The 26,106-nt window shown below is 42.8% G+C and overlaps 1 protein-coding gene across 1 annotated transcript in view; it reads right to left on the bottom strand.

Annotated features, from left to right (window-relative positions):
- The window catches only part of LMBRD1 (LMBR1 domain containing 1), a 111,842-nt gene extending 104,957 nt beyond the window's left edge, over positions 1–6,885 (bottom strand). The window contains exons 1-2 of the mRNA XM_046640507.1: positions 6,685–6,885; positions 1,035–1,211 (exon numbers count right to left, since the gene is read on the bottom strand). Of these exons, the coding sequence (XP_046496463.1) occupies positions 1,035–1,211; positions 6,685–6,753 (246 nt within the window). The 5' untranslated portion in view covers positions 6,754–6,885. The remainder of the gene's footprint in view (positions 1–1,034; positions 1,212–6,684) is intronic.
- Between the last annotated feature and the right edge of the window lie 19,221 nt (positions 6,886–26,106).

The following is a 26,106-nucleotide window of genomic DNA, read 5'->3' as shown; positions in this document are numbered from 1 at the left end:
GAGGGAGGTCACTTCACCTCTCCTGCCCAAACATGGGTAACGTCATCCACCTCACAGGGTTGTCCGGGAGATTAAAGGGAGGTAGTACACACAAACCCTTTAGGACAGTGTCCAACACGTGGCCGACAAGCGACAGATGTTAGTTACCGTCTTCACATAACACTGGGCACATCCTAAGTGCTCAACTAATACTCGCTGAAGGAACCACTAGCCCACAGAGAATAACTTTGCTTTTCACAACAATCACAATACATGAAAACATTTTCAAATTATTTGAACCCAGTTGGGCAATTCAGGAATTCACTTTGGAAGTATGCATTATTGAGATAATTGAAAAAACATTTCATTCAAATATTGGAGTACCCACTGTGTGTTAGACACTAAGGATACAACGGCAAGCAAGACACAATTTCTACCTCATAGAAGCTAAGCTAATAAGAAACTTAAAAGTAATTTGCATAATTAAAAGAGAACTCAGAAATCTTCCAGCCCAACATCTCTCATTTTAAAAATGAGGCCCTTGAAGTCCAGAAAAGTTAACTGATTCAGCCAACGAAACATGCTGGATAACTCTGAGTCAAGATCAGAACCCAGGTCTTCTGACTCACAGCCTAGTGGTCTTTTCTCTATACCATACTGACCCAAAGTGCTCAACATGGAACAGAGATTAAGATCCTGACCTGCCACTAGCAAAAGCCCTCTAAGTTATTTATTTACTGCATTAATGCAAATCAAGTCACATAGACTTCAAGGGAGCTATCAGAGGCACAAAAACAAGACTTATTACAATTACTTCATATATTTTCAGATTAGAGAAGGCATTCTTCACATTTAGAGGGTTCTCGCGTTAACAGTTCTTATGTCAGTGAAAGGCCTGTCTCTAGTCTTCACGTTAGTTGTCACACACTCAGCCTCCACGCTGCGTGTCCATTCTCATCTATTCCCAGAGACAACAAAAAAGCGCAATATATACCAACTGCTATACAAAGCCAAGAATCTGAAAGGAAAAAATCATATAGTATGAGAATAATTACCTTAAATGTGCCATTTTGATTCTTCATGTAAGAAACCAAAAATATATCCACTGGTAGAAGTGCTGATGTGATAAGAGCAATCGCCAGAGAAAAAATTGCTGTTATGGTGGACACAACTTCACTTTCCCTCTGACTTTGGTATTTACGAACATATATCCAGCAGAATGCCAAAATAGCCTGAAATAGAACAAAAAAGAAATGTGTTGTTACTGTTTTTATTCTCTAAAACTGATTTTAGTACATGTTTGCGCGTTTCCAATGGGAAACTATGTCGAGTAAAGGTTCTTTCAGATGTGTAAGGAAGGTCCAGTATCCCTTATAAACTTGTTCAAGATTTCTAATTTTCAAAACCTATTTCATGAATGCAGTATAACCTCACAGGTGCAAAGACACACAAAAAAAGTAAAAAGTAAAAAAAGAGTAAAAGTTATCAATAACAGAGCTCAGTTACATAAAACCTCATTGAACACAGTGCAATCATTAATGGTTTCATACAATGCCATAGTTAACTAGCATTGAATACTTTTTTCCTATAGATCTCGCCAACCTAAAGGAGATATAACTAATTGTTCTATCCTATGCTTACTACTGAAGCATCAATGACTACAACTTGAATTGAAATTAACTTCTGCCCCATTCTGATGGCTCAAGAGTACCATTCAGCTAAAGAATAAGTGCCAACAATCACCATACATTTGGCACATTAAACTATAATTGGAATCTTAAAGGGCAGTAAACAAGGAAAAGTGAACACTGGAAATGGACACGTGCACTGCAAGGAACTTTCCAGTAGGAAAAGTACACTCAGGTGTACCGAGATTGACATCTCCACTCAACAGAACTCTTAAGAGTTAAGCAATGCCTTTCTGGTGACTAACACAGAGACAAGACTTCACTCTCGAGATTCCCTAACTTTAGGGAGTTTCAGAATCACCTGAAGGACTTGCTAAAGCACAGATTTAGAATGGGCCGCATCCCCAGAGTTTCACATTCAAGCGGGCTGGAGAAGGGCCTGAAAATCTGCATTTGTAACAAGTTCCAGGTGAGGCTGCTGCTGGTCCAGGGACTACATTTTAAGAACCTCTGCTCTAATCAATCACAGGGGACAGCAAAGAAATACTAAATCAGTGACCTCAACCCTGGCTGTGTGTTAGAATCACGTAGGTAGTTTTTCAATTTCAATACCATCATGCCCTCCCCACAAATCAACTCAATGAGTGAGGCTCCACCAGGCATCAGCAAGTCCAATGCCGGAGGATTCCAACAGAGCCACACTGGCAAACCATTGTCTGAGAACCATGTCTTACGTAAGTTCTACAACAGCTCTGGGACAAAAACACTATTTTGTCCTTTCACTCTTTCACCAGATTCAACGGCTACTTCCGTACTGGGCATCCTAGTTCAGAAGCCTGAACTGAACAAACAGCACCAACTAGTGTCACCCCTTCCAAACTTTCCCACCACAAAATGTTAGAACAGTTCCATCACTTTCCATCACCGCAGAAAAATCCCCTTTGCTCCTCTGTAGTTAACCCTTGTCTCCGCTCTCCAGCCCTTGACAACCACTATCTGTTATCTGTCCCTATAGCTTCAACTTTTTCTAGAGCATCATAATGTACTCATACAGTATGTCATCTTTTGAGTCTGGCTTCTTCCACTTAGCGTAAGCATCTGAAGTCCATCCAAGTTGTTGCATGTAATTCCTTCATACTACTAACATTTCAGTTGGCATCAGAAAGGCAGGAAAAAATAAAGTGAGAAGGGAATGTAGAATTTGGAACCTGGGTGTTGGAATTAAAAAAAAAAGACCTAGGTTCAACTCATTATTAATTTTTGGCTTAAATCATTAATTTTTTTGGAAATTATTTTTCATAAAATGTTATTTATATTAATATTTTCAGGGGTTTGTTTTTAAGTGAATTCACAAATATTTAAAACATTCCTCAAATTATTCTGAAGTCATTGAAAGCTGAGCCTTATCTTTCCGTCCTTAGCAGCACCTGACACAAAGTGTTGAATAAACTTTTGTTGGATTTCAAGATCTGCACTTTCACAGAGAACGAAGCGATAGGTGTTACTGAAGCAGAAGGAGCTTCCAACACCAGGCAAACAGTTCAGCCAGACGTTCCCCAATGTTTTGGTCCCAGAATCCCTTTACAGTTTAAAAAGTGAAAACCCCAAAGAGCTTTTTGTTTACATGGGCTAAATCTATCAGTTGTTACTATATTATAAAACAAACCAAATGTCCTCATCTTTACAATAGGAATAAGAATACTTCTTTCACAGCAGGTTATAAGGATTAAACGAGATGTAAAGAGTTTAGCACAGCGCCTGGTCATAGTAACTGCTTAACAAATAGCAGTAATTATTATTAAATGTCTTATAACATCTCAGAGCATTTCATAAAAGAAACTAATGCACAATTTTGCTAAGAAGTATAAAGGGAAGGTTTAGAGCAGTCCCCAACCCCTCACAAGAGACTGATTTAACTGGCCTGGGCTTCAGGGGTTTAAAAAACTCCCTAGGTTGTTTCAACGAGCAGTCAAGGCCGAGAAGCACTGGGGCAGAGGGAGGACGAGAACACATGAATTTAAACTAAAAGAACACACACTGCCTGGAATCTTGCTAAACTGCAGGTCTGACTCAGCAGGGCTGGGGTCCTGTGTTTCATATTTCTAATAAGTTCCAGGGTGATGCCCTCAGTTTGAGTAACAAGTAAACTTGCTTTACAGAAATGGAGATTCTGTCTTGTATAGTAATGGGAAATGCTATTTGAAAGGTGCTGTAAGTCAAATTAGTGAGGATCTTGTCCGGGGGCTAGGTAGAAGGGTTTAGATTTGATAGAGTAAACATCAATAGTTAGATTATAAGCTCGGAGGAACCAAATCTAACCATCCCTTATGTGGCGGAAGAACTGAAGTCCATTCTGTTTGCCCAAAATCACAAAACTAGTCAATTTTAGGGTTCTGACTCTTTAGTAGATGGTTGGCAGCAGTTCTCAAAGTACCAAGTCCCCAAACTCCTAGCAGCCCCAGAACCCTTTCTGGGGATTTGCAAATTGAAAACTATTCTCATAATAATACTAAGATGCCATCCACATTTTTCACTATGTTGATATTTGCACTCATGGTGCATAAGCCATGGCAGGTGACACTGCTGGCGAATTAAGCACCAGGCTGTGCCAGTAGTCACTGTATTCTTGACCACCACACTCTCACAGAACAAAAAGAAAAAGGAGACAATTTAACTTAAGACTGTGCTTGATAAAGCAGCAAAAACTAGCTTTACCAAATTTCAACCCTTGAGTCTTTTTAATACTCATGGAGGGAAACATGAAGTATGCACTCAAGTTCCTCTGCTGTACGCCCAGGTGTGCTGGCTGCCTCCGGAACAGCACCTTGACAGTGAAGAGCTGAAAACCAAATCAAGCACTCTTCAAGGAACATCATTTTTACTTGAAAGCACAAGCGACTAACTATGGTCATTCAGACTTGGATATTTGGCAGATTTTGTCCAAATGAACAAAGGGAACCCATCACTTCAAAAAAACAAGTGACAGTATTTGTTGCCAATGATAAAATTCAAGCTTTTAAATGAAAATTAAAATTTTGGAAAACTTGTATCCACAACTGTGAGTTTGACAGTTTCTCAATACTTATTTCTGAGATACACTTCTGACAAGATCAGTAGTGATATTAACAAATGTGATATTTTGATATTATGTAATGAAATGCATCCATATTTGGAAGATCTGCATACTTCAGTGAACCAGTATTTTCCAAACGACCAATGCATCATGTAAAAAATCATGCATGGGGAAAAGATCCATTCAAAGTGCAACATGGGCCAATGGATTTTAATGTAACACAACAAAAAGTTCATTGGTAGGGTTTTAGATTTCATACTGCAGCTAACCTTTAAGAAGCTTCTACTTATTTTGTGTAGTATTCAAGAACATCCACAATTATCTAAAAAAATACTCCTCTGCTTGCAACTACATATCACTAAAATTGGATTTTCTTCATATACTTGAACCAAAATAACATATCTCAAAAGACAGAAGCAGACCCATTGCGGGTTGACCCCGTGGCTGAGTGGTTAAGTTTGCACGCTCCACGTCAGTGGCCCAGGATTTCCCCAGTTCAGATCCTGGGTGCAAACATGGCACTGCTCATCAAGCCATGCTGAGGCAGCATCCCACATGCCACAACCAGAAGGACCCACAACTAAAAATATACAACTATGTACTGGGGAGCTTCAGGGAGAAAAAGGGAAAAAAATAAAATTTAAAAAAAAAAGGAGACACAAGAATCCAGCTCTCTTCTCATAAGCCAGGAATTAAACAGATTTGCAAAAAATTAAACAATGGCCCTTATTACTAATTTTTTTCTACTCTGACATCTAGTTTCAAAGTCCTTAATTCCCTTCTCATTATGCTTTATTCCTGCTGTAATATCACCAACTTCAATGCCTTCCCTTCTTCATGTACCCAAGGGCTACCTCAATTCCACTTTCTTCCAATATTGTTTTCCATTCTTTAAAGTCGTATTTCATTTATAAAATCATACTTTGGTTTTCAGGACTTAAAATACCTGTTACAAGAACTTTTGCTTTCCTACCTATCTTCAGACCCTCTTAAAGGCCACATTGTTTCATTTGCATTCTCCTACAATTTACAGCACAACTGCTGTACATTAAATGTTTATTAACTGATAACTGCCAAGATATTCCCACTAAACTTTGATACTGTTACGTGTTCATTTGTTTTCTTCTAAACCAACTGAAAACGATGATCTGGAAAACTCAATGAACTCTCCAAGTGCAGGACTGGACAGCCAACCTTCACGGTTCCCATTTCCTCCATCAAGAGGAGTACAGAACGTTCCAGTGTAAAGGCAATATTATTTTCTGGAAGACAGCCTTGAAGTCCACCCCTCCCCTCCTTTTTTTGTAGTTTCTGCGGCAACGTTTACTAGCAAAATATACTACACAGGTTGCAGACACCCTCGTGGAATCTAATAAGTAAAATCAAACAGGTCTTGAGTTTCATAACTGAAGTTAACGGGTTTGTGGATTAATCTTGGTTTGTGTTTGTCTCCGTAACGCAAAGCAGCAAAATACTTTGGGACACGAAGCAACAAGAGGATGGGATGAGGGCAAGGAGGGGAGAGAGAGTGATAATGGGGGAGCGGGGTACGAAGAGAAACAACCTGGACTCCCCAGCAAAAAACGCCCCAGGGTTTTAATGTGGGGTAGGGAGGTAAAAACCAGGTCCTCTGGGCCATGCAGGGCCCCATTCGTCACTGGATAAACATGAGGACGAGGGCTGGGAGGAAGGCGCCGACGTCAGACGGGCGGTAGGTGCAGACGCCGACCCCACACAGGTGTCTGCACCTGTCGAGGGGTCCGCAAAGGAACGCCGGGACGGGCGGCCACGTCAGCAGGGCGGATGGACAATGGCCGGGAAGGCTGAGGACCCCTCGCCGGGGGCGGGGCGGGGGCCGCCAGCGAGGAGGCCAGGGGGCGCGCACACGGCGCCCCGCCCCGCGCGGAGCCCCGGGCCGGCCGGAGGGGGCGGGGCGCACGGGGCGAGCCGGGCCGGGGGCCGGAGGTCTCGGGGCCGCCCCTCCCGCCGCGCGGCGCCCCCTACCAGGAGCAGGAGGCCGAAGATGCACCAGCCGATCACCAGGTCCACCGAGGCCGCGCCGGCCGCCGCCATCTTCGCTTCCGGCCGAGGTCCCGGCAGGGCAGGGCGGGGAGAGGCGGGGCGCCGCGCACCCTAAAGGTTAAGAGGGCGCAGGGGCGGAGCGAGCGGTCGCCACGGAGACCCCGCCCCAGCGTCCCCCGCCGAGCCGGGGGCGGGGCGTGGCGACGTCAGCGAGCGCCGGGGCGGGCGGGGCGTAGTGACGTCAGCGCCGCCGCGCCGGGGCCGCCCTCGGGGCTTGGGCGAGGTGGGCCCGGGAGCGGCGCGAAGCTGGGCCGGTGGCTGGAGCTCCGAGCGGCGTCGGGAGTTTCCGGCGCCTCCGTGAGGGTTCGTCCTGGAGGCCGGGCGGGTGGGCGGTGGTGGGCCGGGCCCCCTGGCAGGGTTGGCTGACGCTGTAGGGGAGCCGATTGGCTCCCCAGGGACTTCCCGTTCTGCGGGCGCTGGGCCGTCCTGCCCCCGCCGTGTCACGTGATGTTGCGGCCCTTCTGTTTAGATCCGCACGTGCCTGTGAAGGATGACGTTGTACCCTCCAGGTGTTCGAACTCAGAGCACCTTCATCAAGAGATCGCAGGTTCTGGTAATGATCCTAAGTGAACGGAGCAGATGCTGCCCCTGGCCGGCGGGGAAGCGGAGGGAAGCTGCGAGGGCTTCCCTGAGGGGGGGTACAGACCGAACTAGGCCCTGAATTGAACAAACCTAACCCAAATGTACTCAGAACACAGCTGTATGGATGACTCCCACCACATCTTTTCAGTTTATCTTGTGGAGATAAATTATCCCCTGCTTGGACCTAGTTCAGGCTGGAATCCTGCACGAGGGAAGGTGTGGAGGTCTCCCTGCCAGGACGGGATGAGGCGAGAAGAGGAAAACAGGAGACAGTTTGAACGTGAGTTGGTACCATCATAAGCTGGTTCCAGGCTCTCTGGACCTGCGTGTTTGAGCGTAACTCTTCCTCCCGTGGGACATCACTTCTCTGGAGACCTCTCTCCTGTAGTTGCCCTCCGGAGAATAGAGACATCTCTATTCCAGGTCGCCACTTGGAATTCCTTCACCAGCTGCAGGGCCGATTGCGGTCACCTACTTCTGCCTCTTCCTGCTTGGGTCTCCGAATCCTCTCCTAGAGGCCCATGTGGTTTGGAGGAGAGGTACACAACCCAAGGCCAGTTTTCTCCCTTTCCCCCACACAACCCAAATTCCCTCTATAGGAAAGAGTCATTCACATCTTTGTACCAACAACTTTTGGAAGCACAAGGCAATCCCAGTGTAACTGCCGTCTCCTACCATCAGTGCAATCAGCCCTTCCTTGAGGGCGTCCGCCTGTGCTGCACAGTCCGCTGTAGTTCCCACGGGCCTGAGTCGGGCACCAGCCCTCTGTATCTCTCAGTTGCAGGAACCATATTTCAAATTCTCCAGTTAGCTCCCTTGAGGCATCCCTTACTAGGCTAGGGGTTAGATGGTAACACACACACCACCCCTTTGGGTTAGAGGTGAGGATTCATAGACCAGCAACGATTCTCCTGAAGGAAATCTTTTCACTTTCTCTTCTTCCACCCCCATCCGTTTATTGATATTTTATTTGGCTGAGGAGATCCAAAAGTTGTAGGATAAATTCATCTTACATCCCCTTTTAATTCTGCATATAAATGGGAATTCATGGTTAGGAGGGAGACAAAGAGTTAAAGACCATACTATTCCCCACCACTTTAGATTTTATGTGAAATTCAACCATTTACCGAGACTAGACTGAACCTTTTTAATATCTGATGTACCCGTAATTGAACTAAGCCCATTTAATAAACTGGGTTCACCCTTTTGCTGACTCTGAACATCTAAGGATTAGGGCAGTACAGGTTAGTTGCTTAGGTAGGAAAAGCCTTATACACCTGTGCTGCGGACAAGAGTGACTAATTACAAAGATGGTAGTGATACCAAACCTCTTAATCTCAAATTCATGTGCCCCAATATATCATAAGCCGATCACTGAGACACTGGTGCTTGGAGATGGAGAAAGGTTTATAGAAATTGGCCAAAATGAGAAGGTAGGAGGATAGGTTCTCTCAAATCTGCCTTAACAAAGAAGAAAGCAGGGGGTCTTTATAGAGCCAAGGGACTTGGGAGGAGGAGTTAGGGAGAAAGAAAGGGGAAATCTCTGTTTCTTTCACTCCAGCTAAGCCCTTGGGCAATTACACTTCTGGGGGTGAAAGGCAGCTGGGGGCTGGTTATCTGGCAATTGTAACTTCCCTGAAGGCATTCATTTTCTTCTGCAAAACAAGCTCATATAGCTTTGTGAGCCTTGAGTCTCCCCTCAGGTTCAATAAGAAAAGCAAAGGGGACGGCCCCATGGCCTAGTGGTTAAGTTTGGCACATTCCACTTCAGTGGTGCTGATTCAATTCCCAGGCGTGCACCTACACCACTTGTCAGTGGCCATGCTGTGGTGGCAACCCACATGCAAAGTAGAGGAAGATTGGCACAGATGTTAGCTCAGGGCGAATATTCCTAAGTAAAAAATAATAAGTAAATAAGAAAAATAGCAAATTAACGAGATTAACTTCTTTTAATCTGTGTCTGTGTTGGGAACAAGGTCGAAGGGTAATCGTGTTCTTACTGAATATTTACTGTAACCCTCAGCTTCAGTAGTAGTTTGAATCAGGAAACTTGAGATAGAAGGTGAGGCATTTGGGCAGATAGAGATGTGCATATCAACCCATCTCTCCATTCCTCCCCCTAGTCATTATGTACTATTCATTTAACATACAGACCAGACCAGCAAGCACTGAACACATTCTCCTGAATGATGTTCTTAAATCTAAGAAGTTTCTGATTACAAAACAGAGTTCTTTAAATAATAATAATCTTTTATGTGTGTTTATGATTACAAAAGGAATACATGCTCATTTATAAAATTTCCAAACATAAATAATTTAGAAACTAAAAAGGTCCTAATAAATTGACACAATCCTCCTCACCCAAGATGCTTGCCTTTAAGAACTTCAAAGTTCTTTGTGTGCACATTCTAATGTGTTCCATGAGGATGTAGAAAACCAATAGACAGTCCTTTTCTGCTCCCCTGAAGCCATAGACTGACTATTTGTGTTCCCTCCAAATTTCGTATGTTAAATCCTAAAGCCCAAGGTGATAGTATTTGGAGGTGGGGCCTTTGGGAGGTGCTTAGGTCGTGAAAGTGGAGCCCACATGAATGATTAGCGCCCTTATGGGAAAGACCCCAGAGAGCTCCTAGCCCCTTCTGCCGTGTGGAGTTATAGTGAGAAGGCAGCCGTCTATAAACCGGCAAGCAGGTCCTAAGCAGACACCAAGCCCATCGGCACCCTGATCTTAGCCTTCGGAACTGTGAGAAATAAATTTCTGTTGTTTAAAAGCCACCCAGTGGGCCAGCCCAGTGGTGCAGCAGTTAAGTGTGCACGTTCCACTTTGGCAGCCTGGGCTTTGCCAGTTTGGATCCCGGGTGTGGACATGGCACCACTTGGCAAGCCATGCTGTGGTAGGCGTCCCACATATAAAGTGAGGGAAGATGGGCACGATGTTAGTTCAGGGCCAGTCTTCCTCAGCAAAAAGAGGAGGATTGACAGCAGATGTTAGCTCAGGGCTAATCTTCCTCAAAAAAAAAAAAACGAAAACAAAAAAAAAAGCCACCCAGTTTATGGTGTTTTTCTTATAGCAGCCCAACGGACTGAGACACCTGAAATTACTGTAGAATGCCCTTGCCATTCCCCCACCCAACCATCATGAGAAGGTAGAGAGTTTCTTTGGACTCTGTTCCATTTTAAGTTCAAAGAAATGACCATGGATAGCCCATCACGTCCAAGGGCTTTACTAAGAGGAGACGTTGCAAAGAGCCCATCAAAACCTGGGCTCCCTTCACTGTACTGAGGGCTCAAGGCCTTTGGAGGGAAGCAAAGTTTGTAAGAGAGCAGCTACCCTCCCCTCCCTCCTCACTCCCTCAGCTTTTGAATAGTCCTCCACTAAAGCCAGTGGGAGGAGGACACAAGAGAATCACTCATAATGTTGGAGGGTGTGACCTGAGGTTTGGGAGAGGCGTAGCGTCCTGCCACAAGTGCTGCGGGTGGCTGACTCAGAGAGTGCCTGGTGCTGAGCTGGCATAAGACCTGTGCTGAGCAGTATCTTGGTGCAGAAAGGATGTGAATTAGCTCCCCCCCATCCCCGCACAGCCCATTAAACTCACACTGAAGGCTTGGGTACTCTGCTCGTGAGAACCACTCTGTCCATGTGCTTATTCCTGTGCAGGGCTAAGAAGAGATGCAAGAGCCTCCACTGCAGGAGGCCTTCATGACAGTGCGCTTGGCCTAGACCAGGACCATGTACACAGCAGAAAGGCGGGGGGAAAGCCCCAAGGGGGCCAGGCACTGGTGACCTACAGAAAGGTCACCTTGACACCAAAACCAGACAAAGATAGATGAAAAAAAGGAAACTACTGTGAATATAGATGCCAAAACTCTCAACAAAAGAATTCATGAAGCAAGGGCAATCACACCTAACTTCTCACCTCTAACCCCGTGGCACTCAAGAGGTTCCCCTGCCTGAGCTGGGGGATTTGGGGTGGATTTGGGAAACAGGAGGCTTGAGAATGGTTTCTCATTCCCTTTATCAGGTGCTTTTGGAAAGCCAAAGGTAGGATTATGATTAAGTGATGTAGCTGGGAAGTAAAATTTTTAAAAAGTAATCTTAAATAGGAATTGGTAGAAAGAACAAGAAGAAAATTGAAAGTTTTAATTAAGAGGAAAGAAGAACAGACTGGAAGAAAAATTATGTCAATGAGACACAAAGGAAGTAAAGAGAATGAAGAAAGGAAGCAGGACATAGAGGCCCAAGTAGGCCTAGAACTGGAGATTGGAGGGTTGATGAGTCAGGAACACACAAGGGGCCTGGGTGGAGAGCTCAGCAATCTGAAAGAGCCCCATGGAAATGACTTCAGAACTCGGTCCCAGACAAATAACCACATAATGGGAACTGCACTAGTTGATGCGGCTTGCACCCTGAAATTACATCTAGGCCGTAGTGAAGCCTAGTTATGCATCCAAATTCACTGTGCATTACACCACTGGATGTTAACATGTTGTTTTTAAAAAATAGCTGATTTTTATACATCAATTTTTTATTTTCTTGTTGAAAATTTAAAATATTAGACTGTCCATTCACATTAGGCACTTGAAAAGTCTCAAAATTTCTCTCTGTCATTTTGTCTGCGCTTCTATTGCTACCTGCTAATCCTCCTTCTGATTGACAAATTCTTTCTTTAGCTGTTTTAATACCTTCAATCAGGTTACAGGTAAGCCTTGCTAGCCTCAGATCCTCAAGACTTTGCACATGTCTGTCCTGATCCATTATGATTTAGAATTTAGCTCTGGGCTCCGTGGACTGCCTACACTTAGTCTTCTGTCAAAGGATTTAACAATGATCTAGTGAACATTACTGTGGGCCTGAGGCAGTCGGCGCACACTTTTCCCTCCCAATACCACATTTTCTCCTTTTCCTCCCTATCCTTCTACTGTTATCCAACTGAATTGGTCATCACAACACTAACAAGGTTCTTCTTTTCTTTGTGAAAGAGCTTACAGTGTGTTTATACAGTAATTGGCACATGAGGTGGAGAGACCCACTTGGTTCTGCTAGAACATTTGCTCATTTGTACATAACCCAGTGGGGAGCCAGAGGTTTTTGCACAAGAGCCAACCCATGGAAAATTAAATTTTATGGGCTACATTTTTTCATTTAAAATCAAAATTGCTTCTTTTTTTGAGCCCCAAAGTATAAGGTATATTTTAAAATGTAGTTTGCCTATTTCACTTTATAGAAAACTGCCAAGAAGAAAATGACACTGAAATGTTAATATCTGGGTGTTTTTGATTTGTGGACGCAGGGGCAACTTTCCAATTTGTCATCCTGAAATTAGACTGCATGTAGTATCATATTGTGGATTGTGATATTCACATTTCCATATTTCTGCAATTATAGACTCTTAATGGATACCATTCATATACTTCTCCTAGTGGAACTAACATTCCCACAAGAACTAATGATACATATTAGTTTTCTTCTTAAGATTTTTCTTCTTGCTATGAAAGACATGATTTCTTCATAGTCTAGATATGTTAAAATGTCATTTAATACTATTACTACACAAAAGGTGTGATCTGTTCGCCACAAGACAAATGCCAATCGTCAAGAGGCAAGATGGTGTCAGAGAAAGGGCATTTTACTACAAGTTGCTAGCAAGAGGGAAGGTGGCCAACTAATGTCCAGAAGAACCATCTTCAGGGGAACACAGAATCTTGAAGGAGTTGTACAGGCCAGGGGTTGTAGGGGAGAGGGTTAGGAATGGCGACCTAGGAGTTGCCACTCCAGATCTTTCAGTTTTCATTGGTGATGGCTATCAGCATAGACTCTCTGTTCAGGGTCATCACTTTCCTAAGGAACTCAGAAGAAAGAAGTTATAGTCTTACCGCAGCTGGGAGGTACATGCACAAGCAGGGGTCATAAAATCTCCAGAGCAGGTGGATCTGGAGGGTGCATATCCAGCTGAGTTAGTGAATCAGAGGTCATTCAAAGTTACAGTATGGTTACTTTTCTACAATATGGCTTCTCTTATTTCAGCCTTGTGTTGAGCCAGTGTCAATACCTCCAAGTGTTTTCCATTGTGTCAATTCTTGAAGCTGGTGTTTATGTACTTTAAGATAGAAAAAATAAATTGGCATATACAACTCAAACATAAAGTAATGTTAGTTTATGAGTAGAAATTATAGTAAAAACTGATTTTAAGTTCATGATATTTAAAAATGGTCCTTTGGGGCCAGCCTGGTGGTACAGCGGTTAAGTTCATGCACTCCGCTTCAGCAACCCAGGGTTTGCTGCTTTGGATCTCAGGCACAGACCTGTGCACTGCTTGTCAAGCCATGCTGTGGTAGGCATCCCACATATAAAGTAGAGGAAGATGGGCACAGGTGTTAGCTCAGGGCCAGTGTTCCTCAGCAAAAAGAGGAGGAGTGGCAGAGGATGTTAGCACAGGGCTAATCTTCCTCAAAAAAATAAAAATAAAAATGGCCCGTGGCATACTCAATAATTTTAACAAAGGATGCATTTTTATTTGTAGTGTATGTTGCTCTTTTTTTCCTAACGTTAGGGTTCCTCCCTCGACTCCAGTGTCTCTTCTTTGTCATAGTGCACTTCTGTTTGCTTCATTTCTGGGCAGAGTTTCTCAGCTGATATTTAAAATCAAAGTGTAACCTTTAGTGTTAAATTCCCACATGTTAATATTTATAGGTCATAAAATTTTGTAAAACCAATTGGTCTTATTAGAATTTATGGAGCTAACATAGCCGAGGTCTGGATGGCCCTGTCTGTAGTACAATGCAAAAGGCTTTAAAACTGATCTTTTAAGTTTTTAAACAATTGATAGACCAGACATTTATCCTTATGTTTTCACTTATTGCCAAATAATACTATAAATTTTCTATTGTTTTTTAATGATACAGAGTAAGAAATTTCAACCATTATATCCAAATTCGTTTTAAAAAATGTTCTAATTAAAAATATGAAATATACTCATTGAGATTTGGAAATCCTTCAGGGAGTTAACATTAGGCTAGGCTTTTTTGTTTTTTTAAGAGATTGAATGGATTTTAATTTTCATCTTTTTTTTTTTTTTTTTTTTTTGCTGGGAAAGGTTCTCCCTGAGCTAACATCTGCTGCCAATCTTCCTGTCTTTTTTTTTTTCTCCTCCCCAAAGCCCTAATACGTAGTCGTATATTCTAGTCATATGGGCTCGGTTTTAAAGGATGAAAGAGTTTTCAGCACAGACACAAAGGGAGAGCACCCTGTGGAGACGGAGGCAGAGATTGAAGTGATGTGTCTATAAGCCAAGGAGCACCAAGGATTGCGAGCAACCAGCAGAGCTGGGAGAGAGGCCTGGAGCAGATCCTCCCCAGAGCCTGTGGAGGGAGTATGGCCCTGCCAGCACCTGGGTTTTGGGCTTCTAGCCTTCTAGCCTCCAGAACTGTGAGAGAATACATGTCTTCTTTTTTCTTTTTTAAAAGAGTTTATCAAACAAACTAGGAGAAGAGTGAGCAAACGTTTCATCAAGGGAATAGTGTGTGTAACGGTCTGGAGCGTTGATACCATACGGTAGTTCCCCCTTATCCTTGGTTTCGGTTTCCATGGTTTCAGTTACATGTGGTCAATCATGATCCAAAAATATTAAATGGAAAATTCCAGAAATAAACAATTCATAAGTTTTAAATTGTGTGCCCTTCTGAGTAGCATGATGAAATCTCTCACGGTTCCACTCTGTCCTGCTTGGGACATGACTCATCCCTTTGTCCAGCAGATCCATGTTGTACACTCCACCTACCCGTGAATCACTTAGTAGCCATCTTGGTGATCAGATCCATTGTCAAGGTATCGCAGTGCTTGTGTTCAAGTCACCCTTATTTTACTCAACAGTGGCCCCAAAGCACAAGAGCAGTGATGTTGGCAATTCAGATTTGCTAAAGAGAAACCTTAAAGTGCTTCCTTTAAGTGAAAAGGTGAAAGTTCTCCACTTAATAAGAAAAAAATCATATTCTGAGGTTACTAAGATCTATAGTAAGAAGAAATCTATCCTTGAAATTTTGAAGAAGGAAAAAGAAATACATGCTCGTTTTGCTGTTACACCTCAAATATGTATGTATAGGAAAAAACATAGTATATATGGGGTTCAGTACGATCTGTGGTTTCAGGCATCCACTAGGGGTCTCGGATAAGGGGACATGACTATATTCAGTATTGCTTGAGCAATTGGTGTGAGAATGGGAGGAATTATTCAGCTAAGAGACCAGGTCCTGAGTGGGTGTATATTCCCCACTAAGAAACTTGGGCTTCATCCTATAGGTAATGAGAACCAGTGCAGTGTTCTAAGCAAGTGAGAGAGACAAGAAGACTTGCATTTTAGGAAGATCCCTTTAGGATAATCTGAAGGCTGGGTTGGGGAGGGGAAGTCTTGAAGCAGGGATTTATTTCCATTAAGACGCTGTTGCTAAACTCAAAGCAAGAGAAGATGAAAAGTAAACAGAGACTGTCAACATGAAAGGAGAAGATAGATTTATGTGATAATAATAAAGATTCATTTTTGAAGACATAGTGTCTAAGTGTGGAGGGTGAATCAAAAGAAACGTAGAGAGATTTATAGGAAGGAATTGGCTTATGCAACTATGGGGACTGGCTAGGCAAGTCTGAAGTCCATAGAGCAGCCATCAGGAAGAGCAGGCTGCAAATGCTGAGGCAGGAACCAACATGGACAGGCCACAGGCAGAATGTCTTCTCAGGGAAACCTCTGCTCTGCTCTTAAGGGCTTTCAATTGACTGAGTCAAACCCATCCAGATTATTGAAATAACCTCCTTTAGTTAGTCGGCTGATTGCAGATGTTAATCACATCTACAAAACACCTTCACAGCAATACCTAGTTAGTACTTGACTGAATAGTTAAGTACTCTAGCCTAGCCAAGTTGATGGGTAAAACTGATCATTACATGTTCTTTTTAGGATTCTGAACTGAGAGATGTGGAGAATGATGGTGCCGCTAATTAAAATAGGGAACACATGAGGAAGAACAGAAACATACTGCATTTCATAGATTCCAAGATGCACATTTTCTTTATATTTTAATATCTCTGAAGTTAGGATGCATCTTATAATTGATGCAATCTTACCACGATAATTGGAATTTCTTAGTAGTTTATAAAAGGATGGTGTACTTAAAATCAAGGATACCTTAGACTGAAGGGGACCAGGTGGTGGGTTTGATTGGGTATCTTTACTTGAGGTGCCTGAGGGACATGGGTTGCTCTAGTGTCCCCTGAGCTAGAATGAAACAATGAAACCCCGCAGAGAGCCTGGCTCTGGAGATAGGACTTCTAGAGTCATCTGTACTCAGGGGAAGTTGAAGCAACAGAAATAGATGAAATCCCCACAGAAAGCAGGTGGAGAGAGAACAATAGCTAAACAGACAGCTCTACGGAACATGTAACTTTAAAGGGGAAGTGAAAGGAAGGGAGAGTCAGAAAATGATGTAGAAGCGAAGGGAGAAGAAAATTTTAAAAAGCAATGACTGGTCATCAATGTCAAATGCAGTGAGAGGACTAGTAGGTCCCCACTGAGTATGGCAAGGTGGGATCACTAATGACTTCAAGAAGGACTTGAGTGGCATGGTGAGGAAGAAGACTGGATTGGAGGAAGATTGGATTGAGGCATGAAGAAGAATGAGGATAGCAGAGGTCCTGAATATGAGCACTCTTGATGGAAGCTTGACCAAGGAGGGATGGAACAATGCAAATAGCTAAATGGAAGGGATGAGGTCAAATCTGGTTTTGTGAGAAGTGACTCAGGCTTGGACTTGTTTCTAAGATAAATAGTAAAGACGTGGACCACAGCACATCAATCTATTTGGTTATCAGATCATCTTGTTGACAACTTGACCTCTGAAGGGATGAGGTAGTCAGGGGAGAGGGAGGAGATAAGTCAATTAGCCAGGATTCTGGCAGAAAACAGAATACACTCAAAGGGTGATCAAGACAATTAATGCCTGGACTGTTTACAAAGATGTGAGCAGGATGAAGAGAAACTAACCCTAGAGTTGGCAACAGCAGGAAGCCACTACCACACCTGAAAGGACAGGACAAGAAGTTACTGGAATCTGGCAAGACCTGTATGCCAAGAAAAGCACTGCCTAGCAGCTATTGTCAACCCACAGTCCTCTAGGGAGGGCCATGGGAATAAATACCCTGACCTCTCTCTCCCTCCACCCTCTTATCTCCTGCCAGTGCCTCTGTTTGGATGAACTGAACAGGAACTTAACAGGAAGCCAAAAGGCAAGGGAGGCTATTTGATGCAAAGCGTAATCATCAGCTTCCTGGGGTACAGAGCTGGGTGGAGAAGGTGGAGATGGATCTGGAGGAGCAAATGGAAGACATTCAGCAGAAGAAAGACGTGTCCAAGTGGGAGTCAGACCCAGGACCATGGCACTCCCAGTGAAGACAAAGAGAGCCTTTCCCACAGATTCTATCATGTAGTCTAACAGTGGTAACAAAAAATATTCTTCTAATTTTTGCCTAGTTAATAAGAAACTGATATTTCTAAATAAGAAAAGGCCCAGTGTCCTTGTCTTAATTAAAAGGCATTGTTCATTTTGTATTGTATTTATGAAAACAACCAACGATGTCTATGGTTTTAAAAAAATTCTAATTCTCTGCAGAATAACTAAACTACTCACGTAATGTTTCATCTTTATATTCAAATATAGCACTCCAATTAAGAGGATGCTTCTCTTTTCAAAAATTTGAATAAACTGATGTTTTAAAAAATAACTACCACTGGTTAAGTTTAGCCCTGAAAAAAATGAACAGTGTTAAAACTTTCTATAGGTCCTGTAGGCTGAGCTTCAGTAATGTTGATTCCATATCTATTCATTTTTAGCATCAATTATAGATCACCTTTTGCAGAGCAGACAATTTCAGGATTGTATCAAATAAAGAGCCAATGCTATTTCTGCAAATATGAGACCTTGGAGAAAACAACCTAGAGCCAATAGATACCAAATTTTGATTTTTAAAATTATTCTCATCAACGCATAAATATGTGTCCACATGCACACTTTCTGGATTGAGAGATCATTGTTATTCAGAGAAGCCATTCCTCATGTTAAAATAGAAGGCAGCTTTGATAGAAAACCCTCAAGAAATATTTTTTCCATAACTTTTAAACAAACAAAAAAATCCACACTAGTTTTTCTTTGTTAAACCGTTATATCAGTGAATATCTGACCAATTCTAGAATATGGTTAATTTTGAAGGGAATGTGGAGCTTTATAGAAGATAAGGAATTGTCCCATTTCTGGTTCTACAACTCATTTTTTCTCAGACCAGATTTGTTTTCTGATAAACATATGCAAATTCAAGTTTTCACAACTTTTTTGAAAACCATTCAGTCTTTACCATCTACCCAAGTCGAAGGTCTGTTACCTATTATCTGGTTATTTTGTAAACTGTATGATTCTGGGACTACTCTTAATCCAGTCTCATGGACTCACATTCAAAGAATTACCAGTCAGGCATAAAAATATAATTAGAAGCAAGTGAAATCTTTACTCAGGCTCTGGAGAAATCACCGAAGGGTAATTAGAGTAATTCAGCTTCTTTAAAGTGTCCTCTTTAGACCTTACTCTCATTTTCTCTCCCACGTCTGCAGGGGCAGACTTACAGGGATGCTAGTGAAGCCTAAACTTCAATGACCCACTTGCACAGGCATTTTCCATGCTCCCTGAATGAGGCCCTAGCAATGTGTTTACATGAGTTAAATTTTTGAAAAGTAATGTATTTTCCTTTCAATCTTTTGACACTACTGTCTCTTTCCGTTTAGATTATCTCTCCATCACAGCCACCCTCATATGAGTGTCCTTTAAATGACCACAGGAGTCCCAGCTCTGGTAAAGAGGGTTAGGGTTCCCTTTAGTTTGGGTTTAATGGAATGTATTTAGGTGGCTCATATTTATGCTCGTGTATAGTTAAGTTATTGCTAGGCATCCAGGTGTAGGAATGGCTTCAGGAGTACTCGTATTGCCCACTATTCCAATTGTGGTACAGGAAGAAATACATTTGGTTTTTATCCCTAATTCTGGCACAGAGCTCCTAAAGCCCTTGGAATTTCCCAGGTAATAGAATTGTCTTTTGTTACTCATAATGAGCCCCTTTTGATCACACCTGAGTTGATGCTAATGTGGTAACTTAGGGCCGGCAGTGGATAGCCTCAGGGTGGGGCTGGTCCAGGGAAAGACTCAGTGACTAGAGGGTTGGAACTTTCAGTCCCGCTCACCACCTCTGAGAAGGGAGGTGGGTAGGGTTGGAGATTAAGTTCTGTAAAAACTCTTGAACATGGTTTGACGAGCTTCCAGACTGGTGAACACATGGGGTGCTGGGAGGATGCTGTTCCCAGAGAAGATGTGGAAGTCCCAGGGGCTCCCCTCCCCCTGGCATTGTCCTATGCATCTCTTCCATTTGGCTGTTCCTGAGATACATACTTTGTAATAAACTGGTAAATATAAGTAAAGTGACTTTCTGAGTTCTGTGAGCCATGTTAGCAAATTATGGCATCTAACAAATTATTGAAGGAGTTGTAGGAAACCCGGATTTATTGCCAATCAACCAGAAATATGTGTGACCTGATATGAAGATTGGCATCTGAAGTGGAGTCTTGTGGGACTGAGCCCTTTAATTTATGGAATCTGACACTAACCCCAGGGAGATAGTGTCAGGATTGAACTGGATTGTCAGACACCCAGTTGACGTCAGGAGCAACTGGAGAATTGGTTGTTAGTGTTGGTATATACCCTACGACATAATGAGCACTGTGACACAAAAGCCAAGACCAGAGGTATTGTGATAGGAAAAAAAATCTCAGAACGCTCAACTCCAGTAGTTTGTGGATGGTAGAAGGGATACAAGTTTTGAAAACATGGAGCCAGAATCAAATCTGGACTGGGTTTTTTGGGATTTTTTGATGTTTGTGGTATTTGTGAGCTATTAAAATTTTCTAATTTTTTTCTCATTCTAAATGAAAATTTACTTTTGAGTCTAACATTGTATTCATAATTTTGTATTCGTTTTCTTAAGGAGGACCTCCTCCCCAACAGTTAAAAGTTTCCGTCTCCTGGATCTGCATTGCAGGTGAGAAAAAATCCTCATCTCTCTCTCTCTGGCTCATCCCCAGAAAACTTTGCTTACAGCTGACAGGTTGATGTTTTGTGCAAAGCACCACTCCCTCCTTAACCGTGCCCTCCTTCAGCTCTCTCATCTCCCAACTGCATCTTTATGCACACTACTCCCACCTCTCAAAACTCCTCACAAGTATCTGGGTGTGGTCCTCCCTTCTGACTGATCATTTCTTGAGAAGTAAGTCTCTGCTTCAGAATTAAATGTGAATAAAATTCTCCATCTTTTATACAACTAGCTAGTGTTTCTCGAACTTGAATAATATGTGGATAGATCTCTTTTAAGAGGGGGAACATCTTGGGGAATTCTAATGTTGACTTAAATTATTTTCATGATGCTATTTAAATAAGTAAAAATATAAAACTATGTATGAATGCCTTGAACTTATAGACCTTATACAACTTTAAAATAAATAGAAAAATAAAAGTTAAGCAAAACTTAAGAAGAAATAAAATCCATGTTAAGAACATTATTTTAATGTGAAGCATGATGGTGTTTTGCTGAAACAAAATCTGCTGGTCCTGAGTTTAACAGTGGAAAGACACAGGCTCATGTCTGGTTATAACATTAGTCTGTTTCTGGATCTTCATTTCCATAACACACGCCTAGAAAATGTCTGTTCCCATAAGTACGTGGTAAAAAAACGGTATTAATAACTTCAAATCTTTGCTTGCTAATTAAGTATAATCAGACTATGCTTAACTAAATCTCTGCTAGTGACCAATCCTTGAGTGCCAGATTAAAGCGGAGTCACTTGATAATTGTATGAATTTTCTTCTTCACTTGCAAATAATGTATCAGCACTATTGAAGTATGCATTAAATGATTTTGTAATCCAATTATTGCTGGAATTGGGAATAGAACAATTTATCATTGCATATTTTCTGCTAATGAAGTATTACAATGTAGAATGTACACAGATAGGATTCTTAAAATCACTTGTTCACAATGTAAATATAACGTTGACTAAGCAGAGAGGTTATTGTGAGTTTGGTAAGTCTTTATTATCATATGTCACGGGATCATTCATTTCTACCATCACTCTTTTCTGTTCCAACCAATGAAACACTTTCATCCATTCAGTTCGATGTGTCATCTGACCTTTCTTTGGTGTAAATGGGACAGGAAATAGATACTGCAAGATAGTACTCAGTTCTCAGGTGCTTCACAGGATTTAGATGATCCAATATTTGCTCAAGTTAGTTTTGTAAGTTTTTTTGAAAATACAAACACAGAATGAAAAAGAATTGAGAGAACTCTCAATCAATAATTATTTTGCTTTATGAATAATTGCAAAAACGTTTCCTATAAATTTACTACTAAAACTATGACTATCAGTTTAGCCTGTTATAATAGTTATGCTTAAATATCTTACAGGCTCCCCAAACAATTATTTGCATTTTTATAAATGTGTGGTATGCACATAAAACCAGACAGTAGAGGAGAGTACCTGTGATTAACCAAAACTTGTAACACTAGGACTCATAGAAATCTGTGGCTTCCAATCAAGAGTTTGCAACCCGAAAGACAGAAGACTCAAAGCTTTTAGGCATCATCTTCTAAGGTCATCTTGACAGCCCTTGTACATCTACCGTATTTCCAACAGAATTCTGTGATTGGTAACTTGTATGTTGTGCAAGTACTTCATGAATTATTATAATTATTAAAACTGATCTTTGTCTTGGGCAAACCAAGCCTCAATGTGCCTCTCATGCCCACAGGCCCTTTTTTTTTCTTCTTCTTCTCCCCAGAGGCCCCCAGTACATAGTTGTATATTCTAGTTGTAGGTCCTTCTAGTTGAGCTATGTGGGATGCCTCCTCAGCATGGCTTGATGAGCGGTCCTGGGTCTGTGCCCAGGATCCCAATGCATGAGACCCTGGGCTACCAAAGTGGAGTGCATGAACTTAACCACTCAGCCAAGTGGCCAGCCCCCTACAGGCCCTTTGAAGGTGAACTTGCCCATCATTCTTTGTTGCAAAGAATATTAGAGCAGGTGAGTGGCCACAGCACAATTCTGGTTCCATGACCACTGGATGGTACTGGGGAGGAGGAGGGCAGCCATTCTGTAGACTGGACAGATGGAAATAAGAGGGGCAGGCTGAATAACTTCACCCAACAATGACAGTAGAGATAAACTGGATATAACTCAGGAAGTTTTGAAATCATAAAGAGAGAGAATCAGCCAGTCAGCAAACAGACAAGAGGAGAAAGGCACACAGAAAGGGCACAGTAGCTGTCTCCTGCAGTAAAACTTACAAGGCTGAAGCAGTGAGTTACCAAAAACCAGGAGAAGGTTGAAAGGCACACAAGCTATAATTGAGAAAAGAGATAAGTGAAAATTCAATCAGCAGTGGGAGGTATGGTAAAGGATCAAAAGATGTACGTAGTGGAGGAATTGATGCGGTATTGATCGGATCCTGAGTGACCTTCTATGTTCCTGAGGTCCGTGAAATGCAGCCCTACCAAAAAAGATTCCAGTTCTTCCTGTGGGGCCTGGTTTGCGGACGTTTCCTAGATTCTCAGGAGGCTGGAACACATAATCCAGATTTCTCTTTTTCTTATTTCCATATGGAGCCTTTTAATAATGACTCAAGACATTCCGAGGGAACTTCTGTCTTTGCAGCAACAAAGAAGGCCTAGTTAATACAACCTTTTTATAATTGCACAGCCCTGTACTCATTAGCTAGCATATGCACTTGCTATATTGTATTAAAATGGTCTATTTACTTATTAATTCCTTCACTTGAGTCTCTGGGCCTGGGACTATGTTTGTTATCTACATCCTCAGTGTTGACACTAGGACATTATCCACAAATTCTTACCAAATGAATGAATGAAACAGCCGCTCTAAAAAACTGCAAACACACAAACTAGTCTTTAACCACCTGTACATACTGTTTATTTCATTTGTGTGAAATACAGTGCGTGGTATGACAGATACATTAGACATACACACATAAACACATATGTTAATAGGATAAGCTGCTGCTGCTCTGGCAACTTCAGAAAGGCAAGCCAGAAAGTCCCTCTCGAGCAGATGTTTGTTCTGTGAAGAGTCACTGCAGGGACAGTAGACTCCTTAGTGAGGGGCATGGGAAAGGTGCACTGGAACCTGTTATCATCTGATCTGTCCCCCTTAAGGTCCTGGTATGCAGGAGCTGATTACTGGGGCGGAGAATCCAAGGCCTTTTGGAAGGAAAGTAAATCAATCCCCAAACCCTGTTCTCTGAGATGTGACGTGGGGAAACTCACCTGTGTGGATCACTATAGTGGTTTCCTTTAGGTCTCAGGGTCCAAGGAAGGGCAAGAAACCTTTGAAGTCAAGTCATCCTGGGAAAATTTGGCCCCTAACATAACATTTCCTCCATTGGTCTCCTAGCTTTACGTGAGGATTTGTGCTGACTAGGTGCCTCCTGACCCTGCCACAGTGGTTAGGCTTTGGAGAAAAAGGGATGATCAAGGGAAAGTTAATTAAAAGGAGAGGCCACCCTGGCTCCCAATGTAGGGCCCCATGGTGACCTTGTGCACAGCTCTGAACCAGCAAGAGCATCCCTGAGGCATTGGACAAGACTCTGGAGCCACACCCAACCAGTCTCCGAGGGCGGCACTGCATGACGGGAGCAAAAAGTGGAGTCCTGTGCTGCCCTCACTCTGGGGCCTGGCATCCCGGGGTGAGCACTCCCAGTACTGAAGCCTCTCAGAATGAGCATGCCCCTGGGTTATGGCATGATCGGGGTGTGGGTGGATGGGGAAGGCCTCAGGAGAGTGAGACTAAATTTCTTGCTAAAAGATACATTGGAGATTTACTAACTCATTTTAAAATAAAAGAAACACAACTCTCTTGTGTCCCAATTTTGTGGAGCAGTTTATTTAGATGTATTTCTTTGTTCAGTTTTTGCCTCTTTGTGAAAATATCTGGTCTTTTCTCCCCCCCGACACCCCCACCCCTCACCCACCCCTAGTCTCTTCTGCTTTCACTCTTTTCTTTCTGAACCTATTTGTAAAAGGGGATATTCTCTCACTTGCTTGTGAGATGCTACCCAGCTTGTGACTCCCACACGTGCTGGGCCTGGGCCGCCACAGCCTGGCCACGGTCCCCGCTGCCCCGCCTCCCTCGTCACGTGCCCATCTGCTCGTTTTGCCTTTTCTGGGGGCACCACAGCTGCTGGGTTTTATTTTCTGAGCCGTATGCTCTCTTCCAGGCACACTTGCCTGATGTCCCTGCTTTATCCAGGGCCAGAAAGGACAGGTTGGGAGTCTCCAAATTCCAGATCCAAGGCATTCTAATCATTGCCTTTTCTTCGGAGCCATGTCCATCTATCCCATTGTCCCACCTCTGAGCATGGCACAAAGGCCAGTGCTCCACATCAAATATCCAGGTTTTCCTTAAGAATACATCACAGAGGTCTTAACATTCTGTAGTTCAATCCTGTGAACAAACCCATTTTTGCTCAACAGAAAGCACTTACTACTTCATGACAGCGTGGTCTTCTTACTACTGACTCCTAACTATTGGTACTCATTTAACACATACTTCACATACCTGCTTCATTCCATCTGGTGGGGGCTGGTTTCTTACTACCACTGTACTCTGGGCTGGCTGAAGAATTTGCAGGACCCAGAGAAAAATGAAACTGAGGGATCTCTTGTTCTAAAAGCAGGAAAAAAGTGCCATTAATGGTACTAAAATATATGGCTTTTTGGTTTTGTTCACTTATCTCCTCTGCTCATGCATATGCTCCATTTCCCCATTGGACTTCACTTCCAAAATTCAAACAAGTTAAAAATACAATTATGTAAGAATTTCAAGACATGACAGTAAAGCATTAAACCAAGTATGGCATCCTTCTGAATGCAGGGCCCCATGTGATCAAATTCCCATGAAGCTGACCCTGACTGTACCCTTTAGCAGCATTTTGTCTGTCCATTCATCTGTCTTGCAGAAGTCTTCATTTCCGAAACAGTTACAAGTCCCTCCACATAAAAGCAGATTAACAGAATATGCTGTCGTCACCTGGGAATCCTGCCCGTCCAAACGCTAAAGAACAAGTAGGTAGCCCCATGGATGGCTTCCTGTGCCAACAACATTTGGGGATCATTCCACTATATGCCTGCAATGGTCTGAAGGTTCATGTGCCCCCAAAATGCGTGTGTTGGAATCCTAATGCCCAGTGTGATAGTGTTAGGAGGTGGTGCCTTTGGGAGTTGATTAGGTCATGAAGGTGGAGCCCTCAAGAGTGGGATAAGTGCTCTTATGAAAGTATGAAAGAGACCCCACAGAGCCCTCTAGCCTCTTCTACCAGGTGAGGGTTCAACGACAAGTCTTCAACCCAGGACAGGGCCCTCGCCCGACCATGATAACATCCTGACCTTGAACATCCAGCCTCCAGAACTTCAAGAAATAAATGTTTATTGTTTATAAGCCACTCAGTCTGTGGTATTTTGTTATAGCAGCTCGAATGGACTAAAACAACACCTCACCCTCATATCTCAATGGTGGCTCCAGAAACAAAGGGCAGAGATGGCACCGGGTTTCCCTCCTGTCAGAGTAGCAGCTGGCTCCCCAGCATTCTCACGGGCAGCATTTCCAACC

The sequence above is a fragment of the Equus quagga genome, chromosome 15, assembly GCF_021613505.1.
Source record: "Equus quagga isolate Etosha38 chromosome 15, UCLA_HA_Equagga_1.0, whole genome shotgun sequence".
Taxonomy (NCBI): Eukaryota; Metazoa; Chordata; class Mammalia; order Perissodactyla; family Equidae; genus Equus; species Equus quagga.
Note: the sequence above shows the minus strand (reverse complement) of the source record. Positions and strands in the feature narration are given on the sequence as shown.